The sequence below is a fragment of the Typopeltis vanoorti genome, chromosome 1, assembly GCF_054136105.1.
Source record: "Typopeltis vanoorti isolate ZY-2024b chromosome 1, IOZ_Tvanoo_1.0, whole genome shotgun sequence".
Taxonomy (NCBI): Eukaryota; Metazoa; Arthropoda; class Arachnida; order Uropygi; family Thelyphonidae; genus Typopeltis; species Typopeltis vanoorti.
In genome coordinates this window covers 110328805-110350807 of record NC_143549.1, presented here as the reverse complement: position 1 = coordinate 110350807, position 22003 = coordinate 110328805, and the positions used below count along the sequence as shown (strand labels likewise).

The following is a 22003-nucleotide window of genomic DNA, read 5'->3' as shown; positions in this document are numbered from 1 at the left end:
GACTTTGTATTGACTAGTGTTGTAGGGAGAGGTGAAGTAATATGATAAGTCTTGAGACTCCTTGGAAGTCAAGAAGATAATTTCTGGATAATTGGAATAGAGGCATTTTGATAGGCACTTCAAGAATCAATAACTTAAGATATGCTGACAATATTGTATTAATAACAAAAAATGATACAAATGAACTCCTTGGTAGAATAGAATGGTATAGCTTGGCATACAGATTCAAGATTAATGTCAGTAAAACAGAGCTGATGATCCTAGATAGGAATCATAATGGAAATGCTTTGGGACTGCTGAGCTGATTGCTCTTTGCCAGTGGAAGAAGTAAAAAGTTGGAATTGCATTTGTAAGATCTGGAAAAGTAGAAAAATATTTGTCAACACAAATATCAGACTAGTTATATCCTTAGTCTTTTGTGGTTCTTTATACTTCAGAGTCCTGGATAGTGAATAAGACAGTTAAAAAATTAGTGCTTCTTTTGAAATGTCAGCCTTGAGAAGGATGTTTAGAGTTTCTCTGACAGAGGTTCATGCTCTCAACCAGAGCATCAGAGATCACTTGAATCTTGGAATGAGACTGCAACATGGTGGAGAGGGGAATCCTCAGATATTTTGGACATCTCAAGAATTGAGAACATGAAAACCTATAAATTAAAGACGCCAAGAAATTATATTCTTGGTTTATTTAGCTTTCTTACATTTGTCTCTGTATTCTCTAAGAGCACACGCTGACTTATTTGCCAGGAACTTTTGATATGCTTTCTTCTTTTCCTTCACTGCCTCTTGAACTTCCTGTGTCCACCATGGAGTTCTGATTTTTCTATCCTTGCAGACAACCTCACCACATGCCTCTCTGGCTGAATCAATCAAGGTTTTCTTCAAGGCTTGCCACTGAATCTCTAAAGTTTGGTTCCTGTTCTCAAACTCTTTCATTTTTTCTTCAATAATCTTTGTGTATTTTAGTCTACAGTTCACATCTGAGAGCTGCTCAACTTTTATTCGCTTTAAAACTTTCTTACATGTTATTCTTTTCAATACGAAATTCAATTTTATCCTGCTCAAGACTAAATAGTGATCACTTCCAATTTCAAATCCTCTGTACACTCTGGTGTCCTGTACAAGGGAGAATACATCACTATCAACAATAATATAGTCAATGAGACTTTTCTTATTTCTTGCCTCTTCTCTCCATGTGAATTTGTGCCCATTTTTTTTGTTGGAACATGGTGTTAGTAATAACCAGTCCATGTCCTGAGCAGAAATCCAACAAATATTTGCCATTATTATTAGCTTTGATCTTTTCTTGAAATTTTCCCAATATATTTTTGTATGTCTGACAATCATTTCTTACTCTGCTATTTAGATCTCCAACAAGGACCAACTTTTCCTTTTTCATTGTGTTAGATGCTTTCTCTGAAGCATTAAAAATTTCCTCCACTTATACCTTAGTAGAACCTTCTGTTGGGAACATAGGCACAAATAAGTCTCATTGTCCAGTTCCCCATTCTGATATTTGCCCACATCACTCTACTTGAGACTGGCTGCCATTCAAGAAGATTAGCCTTGTAATTAGTGTTGATTACAATGGCTACTCCTTCTTTTCCTTGATTGTCATTGCCTGAATATAACATTTTGTATTTATTGCTCAGAAAGATATCACCTGTTTTTGTCTTTTTTGTTTCAGTCACCCCTATTATGTCGATCTGGTACTTATCTAATTCCTCAGCTAGCTGCATTTCTTTGCCATTCAGGCTTCTTATGTTGATAATACCGATCTTTAACTCTGGTGATGTTGAGTTGGGGTGTTTTATCAGATTTGTTCCAGTAGCTGACTTTTCGCTGTTCACCCTGTTTCCCTGGTGAAAACAACGGAGGCCTTGTTTAACCAGGCAACGCCCCAGCCGTCATGAAATTTGTGCCATTTTTTTTATAATATGGTTTAAGCCAAAAAGAATTACAATTTGGTCGGCTAAATCCCAAATTGCCAGTCCAACAGGGTGCACCACAAGAAGGTGAGGATTGGACATTAGGTCAGATTTGTCGGTTCTCCGCCTTCCTTTAAAGGCGATATGGAGGTCTCCTCTCAATTATACAGGTTTGACCCTTAAGAACCCCATTATTATTGTTGTTATTATTATTGTTATTATTAATAACAATAACTTATTATTGTTATTATTATTATATACGGGCTCCACCATGGAGTCTGAAGACTCATGGCAAGAGACTCAGTCTATTTACACAATCTATCATACCTCTCCTTCAACCCATTAACAGAAAAAGCACTCACAACTGACTCTAGCCCATTCCACTCATTTACCACTCTCCAAGCAAAAAATCTAGTCCTCGCACCCCTACTGACCACATCTTTATTCAACTTCCAGGGATGACCCCCTTGTTCTGGTTCCTCTAGTGAAGTGCTGAAACATTTCCTCTGCATCTATCCTATATAAAATCCTTTAAGCAACTTAAATGTTTCTATTATATCCAGTCTTTTTCCCTTATCAACCAACTTCTGCAACCCACACACACCCTTCCAATCTGCCCTTATAGGAAATATTCCAAAGGCTTCTCACCATCTTGGTCACTCGCTTCTGAATACTCTCCACTGCTTCCTCATTCCAAGAAACCCAGGGAACCAGGCTTGAGCACAGTAATCCAGATGTCATGGTATCAAGGCCTTATAAAGAGTAATAACTTCCTTATCTCTACTTGTTAATGTGTCCTTCAGTAGCCAAGTAATCTTATTGAGCTACCTTAACAACTTGAGCAATATGTCCTCTAAACTTTAACTCTCTTTCTCTCTCTCTACCACTACCCATAAATCTCTAGCTTCATCTATTTTCTGGAGTACAATGCCATCAATGTGATACACAACTTGTAATCTATATATATGTCCCAAAATGCATAAGTTTACATTTTTCAACATTAAATTGACACCCATTAATATTTGCCCATACTGACAGCCTATTTAAATTTTCCTGCAAGCTCTCCACGTCACCTTGATTAACTATTATTCTACCTAATTTTGCATCATCAGCAAACAACTGAATTTTTCCTTTCAGCTTAACCAGTATCATTTATGTACAAATTAAACAGCAATGGTCCCAGCACTGAACCTTTTGGCACCTGTTTTCGAATTGATTCTGTCCCTCTATATACCATTTCTTGATATCTGTCTAGCAGCCACCTTCTTATCTGCTTAACCAGTGTCATATCCATCCCCATTTGTTCTAATTTGTGTAACAGTGTTCCATGTGGTATTCTGTCAAATGCCTTTGCAAAATCCAATAAAATCATCATGTAGTGATTTCCTTTATCCAACTCAGCTGTTACTCTATTATAAAAAGAGTTAGTAAATTACTAAGGCATGACAACCCTTTACAAAGCCATGTTGACCCTCATACAGTATCATATTTTTATCTACCCATTCTTGAATTCTCATTTTTACCAATTGTTCTAGTACTTTTATCACCACACCTGAGATACTGATTGGTCTATAATTTATTACTGTAGTCTCAGAACCTCCCTTATACAAAGGAACAATTTTTCTCTCTTTCCACTCCTTGAGAACTCTACCAGAGCTGAGACATAAATTAAATGCTTAGTCAAAGGCATTGCCAATTCCCTTGCACATTCTTGCAAAACCCTAGTTGATATCCCATCTAATCCCCCCCCCCCCAGCTGTATTTACATTCAGATTCTGCACTATCCTAAGAACCTCCAATTAATCCACCTCTTTACCCACATTAGTGTCTGTCACATAGGTTAAAGCAGTAACCTCACTAGAAAGATATATGCTTGCAAAGTGGTCACTCAGTAACTCAACTATTTTATTCGCTTTTTTGTGACCATCACTCATTAATGTTAATATTCCATAGTTATTCTTCCTCTTACTTGCCACACAATGAAAGAACTCTTTGAGATTTCCTTTGGTCTGCTTGACTAAATTCTTCTCATAATCTGATGTTGCCGTCCTTGCGATGTTTAAGTTTGCTTGTCACTTTTCTGTTTATATACCCTCCACAGCATTTTCTTCTTCTGCAGCTCATGCTTAATGATATTACTTATCCATCTATCTATCTAACTCCTACCTGATTAACTCTCCTTTCACTAGGTACATAATTTAACACTGCTTCCTCTAGAAGATCTCCTTAACTCCCATGCACTATTAATATTCTTATCCTGCAGTGTTTTATGCCATGGTACAGATTTAAGCTTTTTTTCCTAAGCATGTCACAATCACCTGCCTTATAGTTCCACAATATCCCTTCTTGATAGAATATTCTTCATGTTTTACAATCTCCCAAGTCAAGACCACATGGTCACTTTCACCAATTGGAGGCAATGTTGTCGCCTTGGTTATGGATAGCTCTTCTGATCCTATGAACAGATCCAGTACTCTCCCACCTCTAATTCCTTCCATCACATGCTGCCTTAAGTAATTATCCCTTAGTAGGTGTATAAATTCTATTCCTTTCTGCCATGTGATCTTTCTTCCTTCTTTCTCTATATCTCCATAGCTGAAGACCCCCCCATAATAATCACTCGACATGTACTCATTGTGATAAGTATGTTATTTTTGACCACATAACTAATGCAATAAAAATAACTAACACTGGATATATTGGTCGAAAAAATTTAATACAACTAGTCACTTACTAGTTTTGCCACATAAACTAGATCTGGGTTTGGATGAACATAAATGTAGATAAACAATAAACGTTGATTATGAATCAATACATTACTAAAGAAATACTGGATGCGTAGGAACCGTTACACAAGTAAAATAGAAACACATGGAGCATGAATGCTGGCACATTGTCAGTCTCCAACACTCATCACAACATTGAATGGGATAAGAGATCCATGCCATACATAGAAGAAGATACAGCTCTCACACAAAGAGGCTGCAGTGGTAATCCATTCACAAGGTACCCTAAACAGAAACCAAAGGTTGATTCTGTGTGACATTTGGAAGTCACTCATCAGATCTCTAAACACATCCGAGTTTAATTTCTCTGCAAACCATCAGACACACTTACTGAACACGACCGACCATGTACTAGCATCCATGCTCCACGTGTTTCTATTGTACTTGTGTAACAGTCCCTGTGCATTTGGTATTTTTTTAAAAATGCATTGATTATGAATCAATGCTTGAAGCCACTAGTTTATATAGGGAAACTAGTAGGTGACTAGTTGTATTAAATCTTTATGACCAATAAACCCAGTGTTAGTTATTTCTATTACTGTACTCATTGTACTAATTTGGCAATGCATGTTTTCCAGATCATATGTGGAACTCCCTGGCCTATTGCAACAACCAACTGTATATTTTATCTTATTGGTCTTAATCAAACACCAGATTGCTTCAAATGAATAGCCACCCTCCAGCCTGTCTCCTGTTTTTTTTTTTTTTTGGTTGAAATTCATCTGCTATCATCAGCGGTACACTTCTCTCCATCCTATCTTCCCTGAAAATACTAAACCCTTCACATTCTATCCCTGTAACTACATCATCTGCTGTTATCCAAGTCTCACTAATGCCTATAACTTTTGGCAAGGTTGCACTAACCAATGCCAAAAACTCCTCCCTCTTATTCCTGATACTTCTAGCATTAGTATATAGAAACGGCAACATCCCTTTATTCCCCCACCCACCTTTACTTTCTGAATTGACTATCCTATTCAATATTTTTGCTTTAGAGACTAGATTCCTCACTTGGTCATTTCACACTCATTCACCTCATGGGTGCCTTCACATAAACTCACTTGCTTCCACCCTAATTGCTTAAATTTCATCCTGAATTTGCATGTCAGCATGCTTGGTGAGCACACACTCTCTCCAGACACCTAACACCAAAACCATTCAGATGCAGTCCATCTGCATTGCACAAATCCTTTTTTCTGTCAAACAGAGACCACACATCCACAAATTTTACTTCATTCCTTTTTGCACAATCTACGTATAGATTCATTGGCTATCAATACCCTCCTCTTCAGTTCGCCTCTATTATAGCATGGTAGGAGACTTGCAGTCTTCCTTCTCACTCTTCAGTTTTGCCTCTTCTAACAACTCCTTTACATCCTCCCTCATAGAATACTTCTCGATTCTCAAATCATTGGTACCAACCAAGACAATCATTTCCTTCAACTTATCTTTTTGCATCCAGAGGGTGTGGCTAATGTCGTGAATTTTTGCTCCTGGGAAACACGATTTTGTCATACTTTTGTTAAGTACTCCCCTGATTATTGAATCTCCATATTTTCCTGTTTATTCAGTTGATCTTTATTATTCTTTTGGATCACCTGCTTCTTTCTTTTTTTCAGTCCTGCATGACTCTTGCCATTTCTGCAGTTTTTCAATTTCACGCTTTGTCCTATGAAGGATAACATTTTATTATTATTATTATTATTTTCGGGCTACTCCATTTAATCGTACTATTTCTTTATTAATATTCATTTCATTCTCCTCTATTTTCACAGCTGCACATTTGACATTATTAACATCATTTTCCATCTTATCATGTGTATTTGTTGTGTTCTCATCACCTAACAGACACTCACTTTTAAAACACTTAATACATACTTTCTCTCCAGTTTTAATTTCCTCCCACATATTCTTTAATTTTCTTGACACATGCATTTTGCATACACTGAATAATATCCCACAAATTCAAATTGTCAGACAACGTGGGCTTTGCCATCATTGTTTGTCCCGTTGGTGCCATGCTGAAAATATCATGATAAAAATGCTATAAATATACTAATACTCTAAAAACATGAAAATCTATACTAATACACTATAATACTATAATTTTGTAATGAAACAACACAACAAAACAGATAAAAATTGCTAATTTCACACGAGTGTTAAATTACATGACCACTCGCAATATGAAACTAAAACCAAAAACTTATAATCCCGAAATTTTGGATCCTATAACTCCTTTTTCTACACCCCCTCTTCACTTCATTGGCTGTATTTTTATTTTGAAATGATAGAAGTGAAATGAAAGTGTATGATATGACAAAGTTGGATTTATAACATAGTATTAGTAATAATTGAATATGATACATGTTTTATGGACATTTATAGAGAAAACAGATGTTAATTGGCAAACTCATGAAGGTGAAACTCCCCTACTTCTGGCATGCAAAAGAAGATGTGGAACCAATGCATATACTGCTGTTCAAATGCTTCTGCAACATGGTGCTAATCCAAATATTCCAGATAACGAAGAGGAAACTCCTCTCTTGGCAGGTGATCTTCAGACATTTTAGTACTTTTTTTTTCCCATTAATTCTTCAAAATCCTAATTAGCATTTTACTCATTGTGTATACATGAATTCTTAATTAAATTAGCTTTATATGAAAGTTATGTTTAATGATTCTGCCATTATTTAACCATCAATCATCATCATCAAATATGCACTCTCGTGTACATACTTGATGAGTAAATTTGTTTACTTCAAAAAAAAAAAAAAACAAATTAAAAAAAAGCATATCGTGTATATGTTAGCCAAGCACTATAAAAGCAGGAGATTGGATGCAGTTTAGAAATAGCTGCTTGGCTGATATTGTTTAAATGGTTGAGAATATATATTCTGGTCTGAAATTTCATTCTCAGCAGTGATAACATTATTTTTATTAGCAGTAATGTCAGAACACCTCTAAACTGCAGCTAATCTGCTGCTATCATAGTACATAACTCACTTTATTGATGGAGAATTAAAAATATTCTTTATTTTCTCATGATCATTAAGTGAACTTCATTCACTTATGAGTTGATTATTTGCTCTGTTATAATAAAAAGAACGTAAGGAAATTTACGTTTCTCTTACAAGCCAACTTTGAAACCAAAATGACTTGGTAAGTGCAAGTAGTCCCGTACACAACGCATTTACAAATCATCATCATCCTGTCCAGTGGTATGCCTAGTGGACTTTTATAGTTTCATTCCATCTTTTGTTTGATCTTCTTGATAGCCTCCTTCCACTGAGAACATATTGAAGAACCTCTCAAGATATCCTAGTCTTCTACATTCTGTTTATGTTATAACCATTTTTGTCTATTTCCAGATATATTGTGTTATATGTATCACATATAACACAGTCCCATTATGAAGTGATATCTGTCTTAACACATTGTTATATGCAGATGATAAGATACTCTGAGGCAGTAGTAAAGATGAATTGCAATATTTGTTCACCATTATTACTGAAAAATTTAGTATGTAAATATTAGCTATAAAAATCTAAATTATGTCCTTTCAAACAAATGAACCAATTAAAAAGTAAAGTATTTAATGCAAATACAATTCTTGTTCATGTAAACCACTCTATTTGGTTATAGTTGGAATTACAAAACAGAAAATGGCATTAATAATACATTTTAATGAAGTTTTTGATCCATCAAAAGTCCAGAGACACACCAGAATGCACACAAGACAGTGGCAAAACTTGTTTATAATTAGCGGGATGAAGTCCAGACAGGGGACTTTCATCTGTCTGTCATTTTCATCAGAAAAATGGTGAATGGTGACTTACCGATTATTCTTGTTGAAATAAAATTTATAAGAACTTCCGGATGTATATATTACTGGACCTGCCACTGTCTCGTGTGCTTCAGTTTTGGTATGCCTCTGTACTTTTGTTGGATTAAAAACTTCATTTGTTTATTATCAATACCATTTTCTTCTTTGTAAGTCAAACTATAATCAAGATAGTTAAAGAGGTTTACTTGATCAGGAATTTTATTTCCATTATATTTTACTTCTAATTAGTTCCTTTGTTTGAAAGAACATAATTTAGATTTTTACAGTTCATATTTAGACATTAATTTTTGAGTAATAAGGTATTAAATGATGTATAGAATATTGCAGTTCATCTGCATATAACAATGTGTTAAAGTAGATATTGCTGCATAATAGTATATTTTCATGAACTATCAGTTTTTAATGTCCGACAATGGCATTGATATATACAAGTATATTAAGGAATATATTGAGAGGTCACCTAAGGCACAGCCAAATAACTAGGAGGAGACCTCCACATCACCTTCGCAGGTATCCAATAGATATTGAACGAACAGGAATCAGCTGGCAATTTGAGATTAGCCGACCAAATTGTACTTTCTATGGGCTTAAACCATAAATATATATGATGGTACAACATGATGAGATTTCATGCCAGATGTAGTGTTGCTCACTTAAACAAGGCCCTGCTATTTTCATCAAGCAACCAGGGTGAACAGTGAAAAGTTGGCTACTGGAATAAACTCCAACTTAACACTTAAAAGAAGAAGAACAAACCTGACATCAAAAGAATTGGAGATAGGAACTAGCAGCATAAGGAGTATTAATGGAAGCGAAATGGAATTTAACTGGAAAAGTACTGTGTGAATATAATTGGCATTACTGAGACCAAGAAGATAAAAACAGGTGTGATCTTACTAAATAATAAAAACAGGATTTTATATTCAGGCAAAAACAATCAAGGAAAGGAAGGAGTAGCATTCAACATCAAACATGGAGATAAACTTTTTGATCGGAAGGCAGTTTCAAGTAGAGTTATGTGGGCAGACTTCAAAATGGGAAAATCGATGTTGAAAGTTTATTTTTCACTTGGTTAGACTCTAATAACTTTAGTTTAATCCTTTATCCAAGTGTGAGCAAACAAAATTTGCACCTGAAAGTATCTTCAGGACTGGGGTAAGGTAGTACAACACCAGGAAACTCGTTGCAAAGGTGGAGCAAGGTAACATCACTCCTATCACAGTATCTGCTATAATGCAAAACACATCTCCTTGCGAATATGTATAATGTTATGCATTAAGGAAAGGGCCACTACCCAGACTAGTTTCGACCTTTATTGAGGTCTCTTCAGTGGGAGCCAGGCCCAAGTGGAGATACCAGACAGAAGCATTAGCAAGGTCATCTCTACCTATAGGAGTTGCCAAACGGTGTGCCACCTTTATATTAAATTACTCTGGATTTAGAGAAAGATGTTGAAAGTTTATTTTTCACTTGGTTAGACTATAATAAATTTAGTTTAATCCTTTATCCAAGTGTGAGCAAACAAAGTTTGCACCTGAAAGTATCTTCAGGACTGGGGGTGTTGTACTACCTTACCCCAGTCCTGAAGATACTTTCAGGTGCAAACTTTGTTTGCTCACACTTGGATAAAGGATTAAACTAAATTTATTATTAGGGAAAATGGATGATGAAATTTATCTGTGCCTATGTCCCATAGAAGATTCTATTGAGAAAGAAATGAAGAATATTTTAAGTCATTAGAGCAGGACAGTTTGACATACAAAAAAAAAAGCCCTTTTTTGGAGATCTAAACAGCAGAGTAGGGAATCAATCCCACATCCCACCAGGCATATAGGAACATTTTGGAAAAATTTGGAGAAAAGTGCAAGGCTAATAATAACAGAAAAAATGAAAGAGTTTGAGAACAGGAACCAAACTTTAGAGATTCAGTGGCAAGCTTTGAAGAAAACCTTAATTCATTCAGAAAGAGAGGTATGTGGTGAGGTTGTCTGCAAGGATAGAAAAATCAGCCATGGTGGACACAGAAAGTTCAAGAGGCAGTGAAGGAAAAGAAGAAAGCATATCAAAAGTTCTTGTCAAATAAGTTAGCTTGTGCTCTTAGAGAATACAGAGACAAATGCAAGAATGCTAAACACTTTGTAAAACTAGCTAAACAAAAGTCATGGGAGGACTTTGGCAAGAATATAGAAAATAAAGGTGGCAAAATATTCTGGAGGTTGTTGAAGAAGCTTAGGAATGGGGGAAAGAGTGCTGTAAAGGAGTTAGAGATGATAAAGGTGACATGAAAACCGGAGAAAAAGATATCCTTGAAGTATGGAGTAATTACTTTGAAAAACTGCTAAATGAAACAAGCAGTGATGACAGCACAGTGGTAAAAACACTGACCAGGCATGCAGTCAGGAATACATATCCATACTTGAAGTAGAAAAAGCCATCAAAGACTTGACATGTGGAAAGGCAGCAGGAGTAGATGATATTTGACCAGAAATGCTGAAGTATGGCAGTATAAGAATCTTACAGTGGCTGCACTGCATAGTTCAGAAAGCCTGGACAGAGGGACGAATTCCCGATGATTGGAGTAGAGCTCTCATAGTACCCCATATATAAAAAGGGAAATAAAACTGAATGTGAGAATTACAGAGGTATTTCCCTACTGAGTGTTCCTGGCAAGATCTATGCAAGTATACTTGAGAAACGGTTGAGAAGAATTGTGGAAGAAAAGCTTGGTGAAGAACAAGCTGGATTCAGGCCAAATAGAGGCTGTCAGGATCAGATCTTCACTTTACGACAAATTGTCGAGAAAGCATGGGAATATAACAAAGATCTGTATTTAAGTTTTGTCGATTTGGAAAAGGCATATGACAAGGTGCCAAGAGAGAAGCTATTCAATACGCTGCAGTTATATGGTGTCAATGGGGCATTATATCAAGCAATACTTAGTCTTTATTTGAGTTGTGAGTCAGCAGTTAGAATTGAAGGAAGTACAGGAAGATGGTTTAATGTTAAATCTGGTGTGAGACAAGGATGTACATTATCCCCTCTGTTATTCATTATCTACATGGATCACATTATGAAGGAAAGTGGTATTAAACATGATATCAAAATTGGAGATGTTAATGTCAGCTCTTTGCTTTATGCAGATGATGTTATACTTCTAAATAAATCCGCTACAAGTCTGCAAGATTCTCTAAATCGAATAGCTGTTGTAATAGAAATGGTATGGAGGTCAGCAATAAAAAGACAAAGACAATGAAAATAGGCAGAATCATTGAACATGCCAACTGTGTTGTGAATGGAGAATCTGTGGAACAAGTAAAACATTTCAGCTACTTAGGCACGATTTTTAGTGAAGATGGTAAATTAAATATAGAAATAGACAACAGAATCAGCAAAGCTGGTATGGTGGGAAGTCAATTGAATAAATTCATATGGAATAAGAGAGAAATTAGTCGGAACACTAAATTAGCTGTATACAAGATAGTGTTCAAACCAGTTTTAACTTATGGATCTGAGAGCTGGGTCAGAAGTAAAACACTTGACCAAAGACTAGAGTCCGCAGATATGAGAGTCCTGAGAAACATTATAGGTGTGAATAGATGGCATCAATGGTAATATCATATTAAAAACGAGGATATTAGGAAAGAACTTGACATTGTCAACATCCAGGAATGCGTTAGCAGAGCTAATCTCAGGTGGTATGGTCACTTAAACAGAATGGGCGAGGAAAGATAGCAAAACTCATAGTGTTTTCTGCCAGGTTGGCAGCAAAACGACCCAGAGGAAGACCAAGATATAGGTGGATTGATACAGTACAAAGTGCCTTAGACGATAGAAATATAAGATCTGATAATGTTGGAGTCTTGACAAGTAACAGACTGATTTGGAGGAAAATTGTAGATAAGGAGTTAGTAATGATGTAAATTTTTCATGTAGTACTATCATATCCTGTGCACCCCTTGAGGTTACATGTGCAGGAATTTGATGATGATGATGCATTTAATTTTTGCAATATTCACTGTGTATGTTTTGTATTGAATATTAATACAATAAATATTATAATGATATATGTCTGTATTACGAATTTTTTTTTTCTATGGGAGCCATGAAATATTTTAATTTTTCCAAGGGGAGCTTTACATCCATAAGTTTGGGAAGCACTGATCTACACCACTTTTATCAACTATTGTCCTCCCTAGTTTTGCATCATCAGCAAATAAGTGAATATCTTCCTTCAAATCTTCTGCTATATATCAATGTACAAATTAAAGAGTAGTGGTCCTAGTACAGAGCCCTGGGGCACTCCATCAGTTGCCCTCATTCGCCTTGATATACACTCCACTATCTTCATATGCATTCCCATTTGCTCCAACTTATGTAACAGTTTTCCATGCAGTATCCTGTCAAATATTTTTGCAAAGTTCAGCAGTATCATGGTGCAGCCATTTCCTTTATCCAATTCTGCTATCACCTTATTATAAAATGTGATTAAATTACTGAGGACGTACCTTTTAACAGAGCCATGCTTCTCCCTATGGAGTATCATATTCCTGTCCACCTGTTTTTGAATTTTACTTTTAACTAACTTTTCCAGTACTTTAACCACCACTCCAGAGATACTAATTGGTCTGCAATTTACTACTATCTTGAAGCCACCTTTATGTAATGGAACTATCTTGCCATCTTTCCACTTCCTTGGAACCTTGCCGGAGCTGAGACTTAATATTCACATTGATATTTTTCAATATACTGAGTACCTCCAGTTCATCTATCTCAATGTCCCAATCAGTCTCTGTCACCTCAGTAACTGCAAATTAACTACCTGGATGATGTACACTTGCGAAGTGACTGTAACTGAACTATTTCTTCTGTTTCTGTAACTTTCCTGCCATCAGCACTGAGTAAAGTTATCTTTCTATAATCAATCTTTCTCTTACTTGCTACATACCCCAAAAAAAACTCTTTTGGATTTACTTTAGTCTACTTGGTAATTTTCTCTTGAAATCTAGTCTTCCTTACCATATTAGTTACCCTTCTTGCTTGTGCTTTGTACTGCTCATGGGCATGCTGATCATCACCTTGTTATTTATATTCCTTCCACAATGTTTTCTTTTTTTGCAGCTCCTGCTTTACATTGTTAGTCATCCACTTAATTCCTACTTGGTTTATCTTCCTGACCCGGGTATGCTTTCTGATACCACCTCACTTAAACAGTCATTGACCTCTTCCCATGCACTAATGACATTAATTCCATGTAGTTTCTTATGCCATGGCAAGTTGCCTCCTAAGTTTGTCATAACTGCCAGCTTTTGTGGTTCTGCATAAACCCTTGAAATTTCTGTATGTTGAGCAACCTCCCAGGACAAGATTGCATAGTCACTTTCCCCCAATCGGAGGTAAGGTTGCTATTGTAACTATAAATCTTCTGATGCTATTACCAGATCAAACACCCATTCCCCTCCATCATGTGCTGTCTGAGATAATTATTCCTTAGTAACTGTATAAATTCCATTTCATTACATGCCCTTTCCTCCTCCTAAACTATATCCCCATAGTTGAAGTCTCCCATGATAATTGCTTGGCCTCCATATTGCATCTGAGCATATTTATTACAATCTTTGTGTGGGGAAAATTTGCTTATAACTTTAAAATTATCATAACCACAGTCAATTAGTGTTTTCCCATTTCTTTTAAATGTTTGCTTGCCATTTGCAAATGCTACAGTTCTGACTTGACAACAGAAGGATTTTAGTAGATTTAGTTATCTAACCTATTGAATGATGAAAAAATACTAAATAAATAAAGCTTTATTCTTGAGCTATCAACATCATATTTTACTAAATTCCTGTGAAGAAAGAATGTACCAAATGTTATAATTATCAAATTCGATATTCGAAATGTTTCAACTGTCTTAAGGATGCCGGATCTATTTGTTATAATTTAAAATTTCATGATTAATTTATGAACAACAGCTTTTTCCAAGTTAGCCTACTATTTTTTCATTTCTCTCTGATTTGATTAGCCTTTATATTTCAATCTCCTAAAGCACTGCTATCTCTATCTTGATCTTCCTCTTTTAAATTTTAAAAGAGGTATACCGTGAGTATGACATATCGTACAAAATTAATAACGGAAAAAACTCGCGTACAAAGATTATTTAATAGTATAATTTTTGCCTGTGTGTCACAGGCATCTTCAGTACATATTAAGCTCAAATTAAACTATAACTGACAATTCCAAAAAGCGCCACCAAAGTAGCTGGTGTAAGAGAACTAAAAAGGTCAATAAATTTCCTGAAAAAAAAAAAAAAAAAAAAAATCAATACAATAAAAAGTTAGGAAAGATTAGCTAATTTGTAAAGTACTATCTCCCATAAAGGAGATAGACGTAAGCCGTCGGATCTGTTTAAGTTAGGAGAATGAAGTAGAGTTTCGCATGTTTCTTTATAAAGGTGTTCCATGAGAAACTGATTTTTGTGAAGAAGTTGTCTTTCTCCAGTGAACTCTGTGTCTAGTGAAGATGGCATGTTCTGCAAGTCCGGACTTTTCAGGTTTAAAGTATTCAATATAAGATTGGTATGTACTGAAGATGCCTGTACGTGAGTTTTTTCCGTTATTAATTTTGTATCTTCCTCTTTTAGCATTTTTGCTTTAACACTTGTGTAAAAATAATCATAATTTATAATTATGAATCTTTTTACAATTATTTCTCTGTTAGTATATTATTAATTTTGGTTTCATAACACGTACATAGACATTTGCGATGTGTCTGTTATTGATATTATTCTCAAAATGAAATGTAAAGCAGTTGAAATTTTGATGTACTTTCTAGATTTTGATAGTTGTGTCACTTTCAATTTATTTATTGTAATTTAAAATTGTTGAGTGTTGAATTTGTGTATTGTAAAGACATTCTCGTTATGCTAACGAAGGCAATGCGTCAGCCATTACGCTTAACTTCCTGCTTGCTGTAAAAATTTACATGGACTGCGCATGCTCACCAAGGAGTTTGATGGGTGATTGATGTGACATGAGTTTTAGGTGACAGTCAGGAGAATATTAATAGGAGATTCTGAAAAGGAATTGTAGAACTATGAGTTTTTAAACTGGAGTTGAGACCGTCAAAAAGTATTTAGTAAATAAAAGAAGATATTGCAGTCGATGTTCTAATTGAATGTTTGAGGAAATGCTAAAAATAGAAAGTCTCATCTGTCTTAAGGACGGTGGATCTATTTGTTATTTCTACTGGAAAAGGCGATGGAATTAGCTCAACTTAGATATGTTGTTTATGAAGTAGTAGAAGAAACTTATATAAATCAAGCCGATATTAAATCCAGCATTATTTCAAAGCCGAATGTAGAAACTATGAAAGTTTTCTATGAAATTTGACCAGAGGGAATACATTCGCTGGCATTTACAAGTTGCCCTAGCACAGACCTTATACGAGACATGATCGCTTGTCCAAGTCCATATATTCACTTTCTATTAGTCCACTTTGATAAGGTTTCACTTGCCTGATAGCTGTTTCGAACTGGTTGGTTCTCCTTAGAGACCAGGCAGAAACCTTAAGAGAGCAAGAAATCTCATTCAGTACTAAGGAATTGGAAGTGTCGGAGAGGTGTAGTTTTGCACCTCGAATACTAAACTACGAGTACTAAACACTTGGAGTATAAAAATAATCTTTATAGAGACAATTCTCTAAACAAATAGCACAGCCGGCAGGATTGGTTGTGACTTAACTTTATTTTAGACTACAGAAAGTAATTTTGACTCAGGTAAAATGGCTAGAGGAAATAGTAATTCTAGTAGTATATTGAAGTTTCTCCAATTAAAGATGAGGAAAGCCTTTAATCATGTGAACAGAAGTCAAAACACTCAATTGATGAATTATATTTATTGATAAATAAATGAATTACAATAAAAAATTGAAAGTGACACAACTATCAAAATCTAGTCAGTATATCAAAATTTTTACTGCTTTACAATTCATTTTGAGAATAATAATATCAATAATGGGCACGTCGCAAGTGCAATGTACATGTTATGAAACCAAAACTAATTATCTACTAACAGAGAAATAATTATAAAAAGATTCATAATTATAAATTATGATTATTTTTACACTTGGACTGCAAATCTTTCATTTCTTATTACATTTAAGTGATGACATCTTAGATTAGTTCAGCTTATATAGTCATGAATAGGATGAGTTTTTTTTTTTCTCCAATATTTTCATCTTTAATGTTGTCAGCACTGTTAGTTTTAATTTGAAGAAGATGTTTACAGTAGTGGAGAAATGATTATGAATTGCTAATACCATATAGCAAAGTATATCACGTGTTTTTATGATAATGCATCTACAAGATTCATTTGATAGTATATAATAGAGCCATGGACAGGCAGAAAGTTCAGGGGGAAAATGATTGATTAATTGATTTGAAGAAATATTGTTGTCTTTAGGAAATACATAAGAGAGAAGAGTATTGATATAAAAGACAGTGGTAAGAGGAATAAATGTAGAGGGGAAAAAATTATTTGTGAATTTCGAGATAAGCTGCAAAGGATTCTTGAATTGTTGTTGCCTGTTTTAAAGATTTAGATGCATTATCAATGGGAATTGTCTGTACTGGTTATTATGAACAATGATCATGGAAATGTTTGTAGAAAATGTGGGTAGCGGAAACTTAATATCTGTGTGAGAAGATGTAATTAATTGGAGATAGATGGGTTAGTTAATCAACCTAATTGCTCTCTCTCCCTCTCTCTCTCTCTCTACTGAGTGAAGGATATTCAGTGGTTGCATGGATTTGTGATTGGGATGGAACTAACAACTGTTTAATTCCTTAAGCAAAAGAGAAATCCAAATTTCATGGATGCTGAGGACAGTGGTGTAGCTAGAGCGTTTGCCGCCCTTCTCAATACACACCAGAAATACTACAGAAAGTCAAAACGACGTATAGGGAAATAAATTAAAACACTGTTTATTTTTGAACTAAAACTTTAATTTTAACATTCTAAAATGTTATTTTTCTTGCTTTTCTGTTAGCAAAATCATCGATGACAATGGCAAAGTCTACTTTATAGTAATGTAGGTAATTCTTAATCAATTTTATTTAGAAAAACTCCTCTCACAACTAACAACACTTACAGCAATTGTGAGGAAAATTCGCAGTAGTATTACAATATTTGGAAATGAGTGCAGCCCAGGGCAGACCGCCTTCCCTCCCCCTCTAGCTATGCCTCTGGCTGAGGAAGCAGTATTTTTGAAGATAAACTAGAGGTTAGAAATCTCATCTAGTTTCAGTAATTTGAGTGTTGTCAAAAATAAAACTAGAAGAAAAGTTATTTTCAAAAATAAGATAGAATTGGGTTTTTTTTTTTTGAAGACTAGTGAAGGGATCAGAATTTAGGTTTGTAGAAAATGATGTTCTGTAAGTTTTGGTCACTTGTCAAGATTTGCTTCATAATGAGGATTATGAAGTTTGCAGTTAACTGGAAAAAGTTTTTATATATATACATCCTCGACTTACGACGATTCGCACTTACGATGGCCAAAATTATTATTATTAAAAATTCTCTAATTTAACTTTTCCAGCAGCATATACATACATATATCACATTGCTTTTGTATATGCATTGCAGTGTTGGCATTAGTCGACAAGCAAAGCCTATCACCAATACGCAATATCCACTGCTATGATTCATCCACTTCTAACTTATCACAGCCTTTGGCACGTTAGTTGCTAACAGCAGTTGAAGTGTTCGTTTTTCTCTCGTTGCAATTTTTGTATCTCGTCGTAATCCTATCATGTCCAGTAAGAAGTAAAACTACTGATGAAAATTCCAACATAAAAAAGGTGAGGAAAGCTTTAAGTTTAGATGTTAAAATGAAGGTCATTAAAGTATATGACAAAGGAAAGAAATTCGGTGAAATAGCACGAGAAGATAAACTATCGTATTCAACTGTTTCAACAATCATAAAAGATAAATCAAGAATAAATCAAGATTTTTAACGTAGATGAAACCGGACTATTCTGGAAAAGAATGCCAGAACGAACTTACATTCACAGAGAAGTTACATCAGCGCCTGGTTTTAAGGCATACATACATATTTAAAGGGGCAGTTAATATGAAATGTACAATTTTAATGAAAAAAAGAGAAGGGCCAATTCATGAAATGGAGAAGCTTTTAATAATATGGATAGATGATCAAATCAACAAGAATATTCCTCTCAGTTTGTTTATGATTCAAACAAAAGCTCATGGCCTATTTGACAATTTAAGGAAACAACAAGAAGATAAATATGGCGAGCATACATTTAACGCTAGTAAAGGTTGGTTTTATCAATTCAAAAGTCAATTTAATTTACATAACATACAAATAACGGGAGAAGCTGCTAGTTCCGATTTTGAAAGTGCCGAAATTTTCAAGAAAAATCTGAAAGAGATGATAAAAGATGAAGGCTATTTGCTAGAGCAGATTTTTAACGTAGATGAAACCAGACTGTTCTGGAAAAGAATGCCAGAACGAACATACATTCACAGAGAAGCTACATTGCCGTCTGGTTTTAAGGCATTTAAAATATAATTATGCTTCTTCTTGGAGGAAATGCTGCTTGTTTTAAATTAAAAGTATTTCTTGTTTACCGTTCACAAAACCCCAGAGCTTTGAAAAACATTGACAAGAATAAATTGCTGGTTTACTACATGGGTAATCTGAAGGCTTGGATGACAATTGTTTTATTTGAAGACTGGTTCTTAAATTTTTTTATTCCAGAAGTACGTGCCTAGTGTCTTGAAAAAAATATTCCTTTTAAAATTCTATTGCTGCTTGACAATGCTCCAGAACATCCTCTTCACATTGACGATTTGAATGAAAATATAAATGTGATGTATCTACTGCCCAGTACAACAGCTGTGATTCAACTGATGGATCAAGTTTCGATTGCTACATTCAAGACATATTACCTGAAAACTACATTTTCTCAAGCAATAACAACAATGGACAATGATGCTATAACATTACACGATTTTTGGTAAAATTACTGTATTAACCAATGTATCCGGAACATTGGAACTTCATGGAAGGAAGTATCGGAACAATGTATGCGAGGAATTTGGAAGAAGTTACTACTGCAGGAGACACTCAAAGAGTACAATGAGCATAGTATGTTAGAACAAATTGATGAAGAAATCGTTGAAATTGCAAGAAAACTGTATTTAGAAATCAATATTACCGATATAGAAGAATTAGCAGATCACGAAGAAGGTGAACTGACTGATCAAGACTTAATTTTCCAAAACGAAAGAGTTGTAGAAGAAGAAAGGAATAACGAGGAAGATGAAGAAGAGAAATCGTTAAAAAAAATTTACTGTAAAAGGATTAGCTGAAGTATTTTCTAAACTAAATCAAGGACTTCAGCTATTCGAAAATATGGATCAAGACACTGATCGCTTCACCAAAGTCGAAAAGCAAATTCGAGAAGCAGTCAGATGTTATCGCGAAATATATGAAGAAAAAACCAACAGACAACATTAACCAATTTTCTGATTAAAAAAGATACTCCCGATTGGGAGAAATAACCATATCTTCCAAATAAGTGACAGTTACTCACCTGTTAAATTAAAGACACTGTTAATAAGTTTTTTTGTTTATGTTAACTAATATTTAAAGGAATTTCAAATTAAAGTAAGTGCACCATTTTTGATATGTGTTTATGTATTTTTTTCTTAAATTTTTCTTTCTTAATTTTGTATTTATGTTTTTGTATGTGCTAATAAATAATTTATACGTGCAAGAATTAACAAAAGTCCTTGACTTACGGCAGAGAGGTTGGAACGTAACCCCGTCGTAAGTCGAGGACTACCTGTATATGTATATGCATATGAGGCATGTTAAAAAAAAAAACGAACTTTTTAAATAGCATGCCAACCGGCACAGAGAGCATGCTGTGGCTGAAGAACACCTGGCAGCAGGTTTTGACAACAAACTGCCATTTGCCCCGTTCTGCTATGAGCATTAGTCTTCGAGTTACATCTGCCGAAGTAAGCGAGTGCACAATCTGTTCGCCAGATTAGTGACAAAGTGACAATGAAAGAGCTTGAAGAACAATGTGTGTGAAACTTTGCTGCAAACTTGGTAAAACTTGAGACGTAGGTTTATGGCTATGATGTTGAAACCAAGATGCAGTTGTCGTAGTGGGTGGGGAAAGGGCCGCCTTGAACCAAAAAAAGCATGGATGTGTTTGTCAAAGATCAAGGTGATGTTAATTGTGTTTTTTTTGATTGGAAAGGCATTGTCCATTATGAATTTGTACCATGTGATCAGATGGTAAACAAAGAGTTGTACCAGGAAGTTTTAGCACGTTTGAGGGATGCTGTGCACAGGAAGAGGCCTGAATTGTGGGAAAAACCAGACTTGGATGTTGCACCAGACAATGTGCCAGTTCACACGTTGTTCCTCATCTGCAGTTATATGGCCAAACATCAGACATCCGTTGTGCCCCATCCATCCTATTCTCTGGACTTAGCCTCAGCAGACTTTTCCTGTTTCCCAAACTTTGAAAACCGCATTTCCAAACTATAGTGGAGATTTGGGAAAATGCGATAAGAGAACTGCATGCTATCACAGAAAGTGCATTCCAGGAGGCATTCCAACAATGAAAGAAACATTGGGAATGGTGTATCACCAGTAGAGGAAAGGGGGAGGGGGCTACTTTGAAGGGGACAATGCTTAAAATGTTGTAAAATGAGCAATAAAGCCTTTATAGCAAAAGTTCGGTCTTTTTTTTAAACGCCTTTTTGTTTGTGTGTTGGAGGGGAGGAATAGAATAAGGACAGAATTAGTTGCAAACTCTTGAGTATAAAAATCTATTCTTCACATATCGTGTAAGTCCAGACAAAAACTGTCAGCCTAGTTGCAGAAGTCAAACAAGTTAGTCTGTTTACTTCATACAGTCTGACTTCAAGTCAAAGAAGTCGGGACTGAACAACTCAAAAGACTGCAGGTCATTTGTGGTGTTCAGTGCAGCTTTTTTGCTTAGTTTGTCAATTATATATCCTCATTGTCTACAAAGTATACATTCTCAAATGACATGCATTTTAATTAATTATTTAAAAATAATATTTTTAAATATACCATATTTTCCGGTGTATAAGACACACTTTTTTACCTTAAAAATTCATCTTAAAAATGAGGTGCGTCTTATATAATGAAGGTAAAGATTGTTTCCTCTTTTCAAAGTCAAACGCACTCCCTTTTATGTTCCAAGATCTTTGTAGGCAGTTAATGATGCAATCAAATTGATGCGTGACCTTCACGTGACTTCTAGCGCGTCATTTGCTAAGAACTGGGAATCCTTATTCAAGTTTCATAATATCTTATCTGAGTAATCAGTTACCGATGTTTATCGGTATTGAGTTGACATGTTGAGATAATTTGTGTTCA

At 35.1% G+C, this 22003-nt stretch overlaps 1 protein-coding gene across 3 annotated transcripts in view; it reads left to right on the top strand.

The window, feature by feature from the left end:
* Window positions 1–22003, top strand: part of LOC150110309 (dynein axonemal heavy chain 12-like) — a 213866-nt gene that overhangs the window by 39794 nt on the left and 152069 nt on the right. For 2 of the 3 annotated variants that reach the window (XM_090392772.1, XM_090392764.1), the window contains exon 3: window positions 7102–7266. In XM_090392772.1, the coding sequence (XP_090248898.1) occupies window positions 7102–7266 (165 nt within the window). Of the gene's footprint in view, window positions 1–7101; window positions 7267–22003 lie in introns of those variants that run through there. The other variant, XM_090392781.1, reaches the window with a different exon arrangement.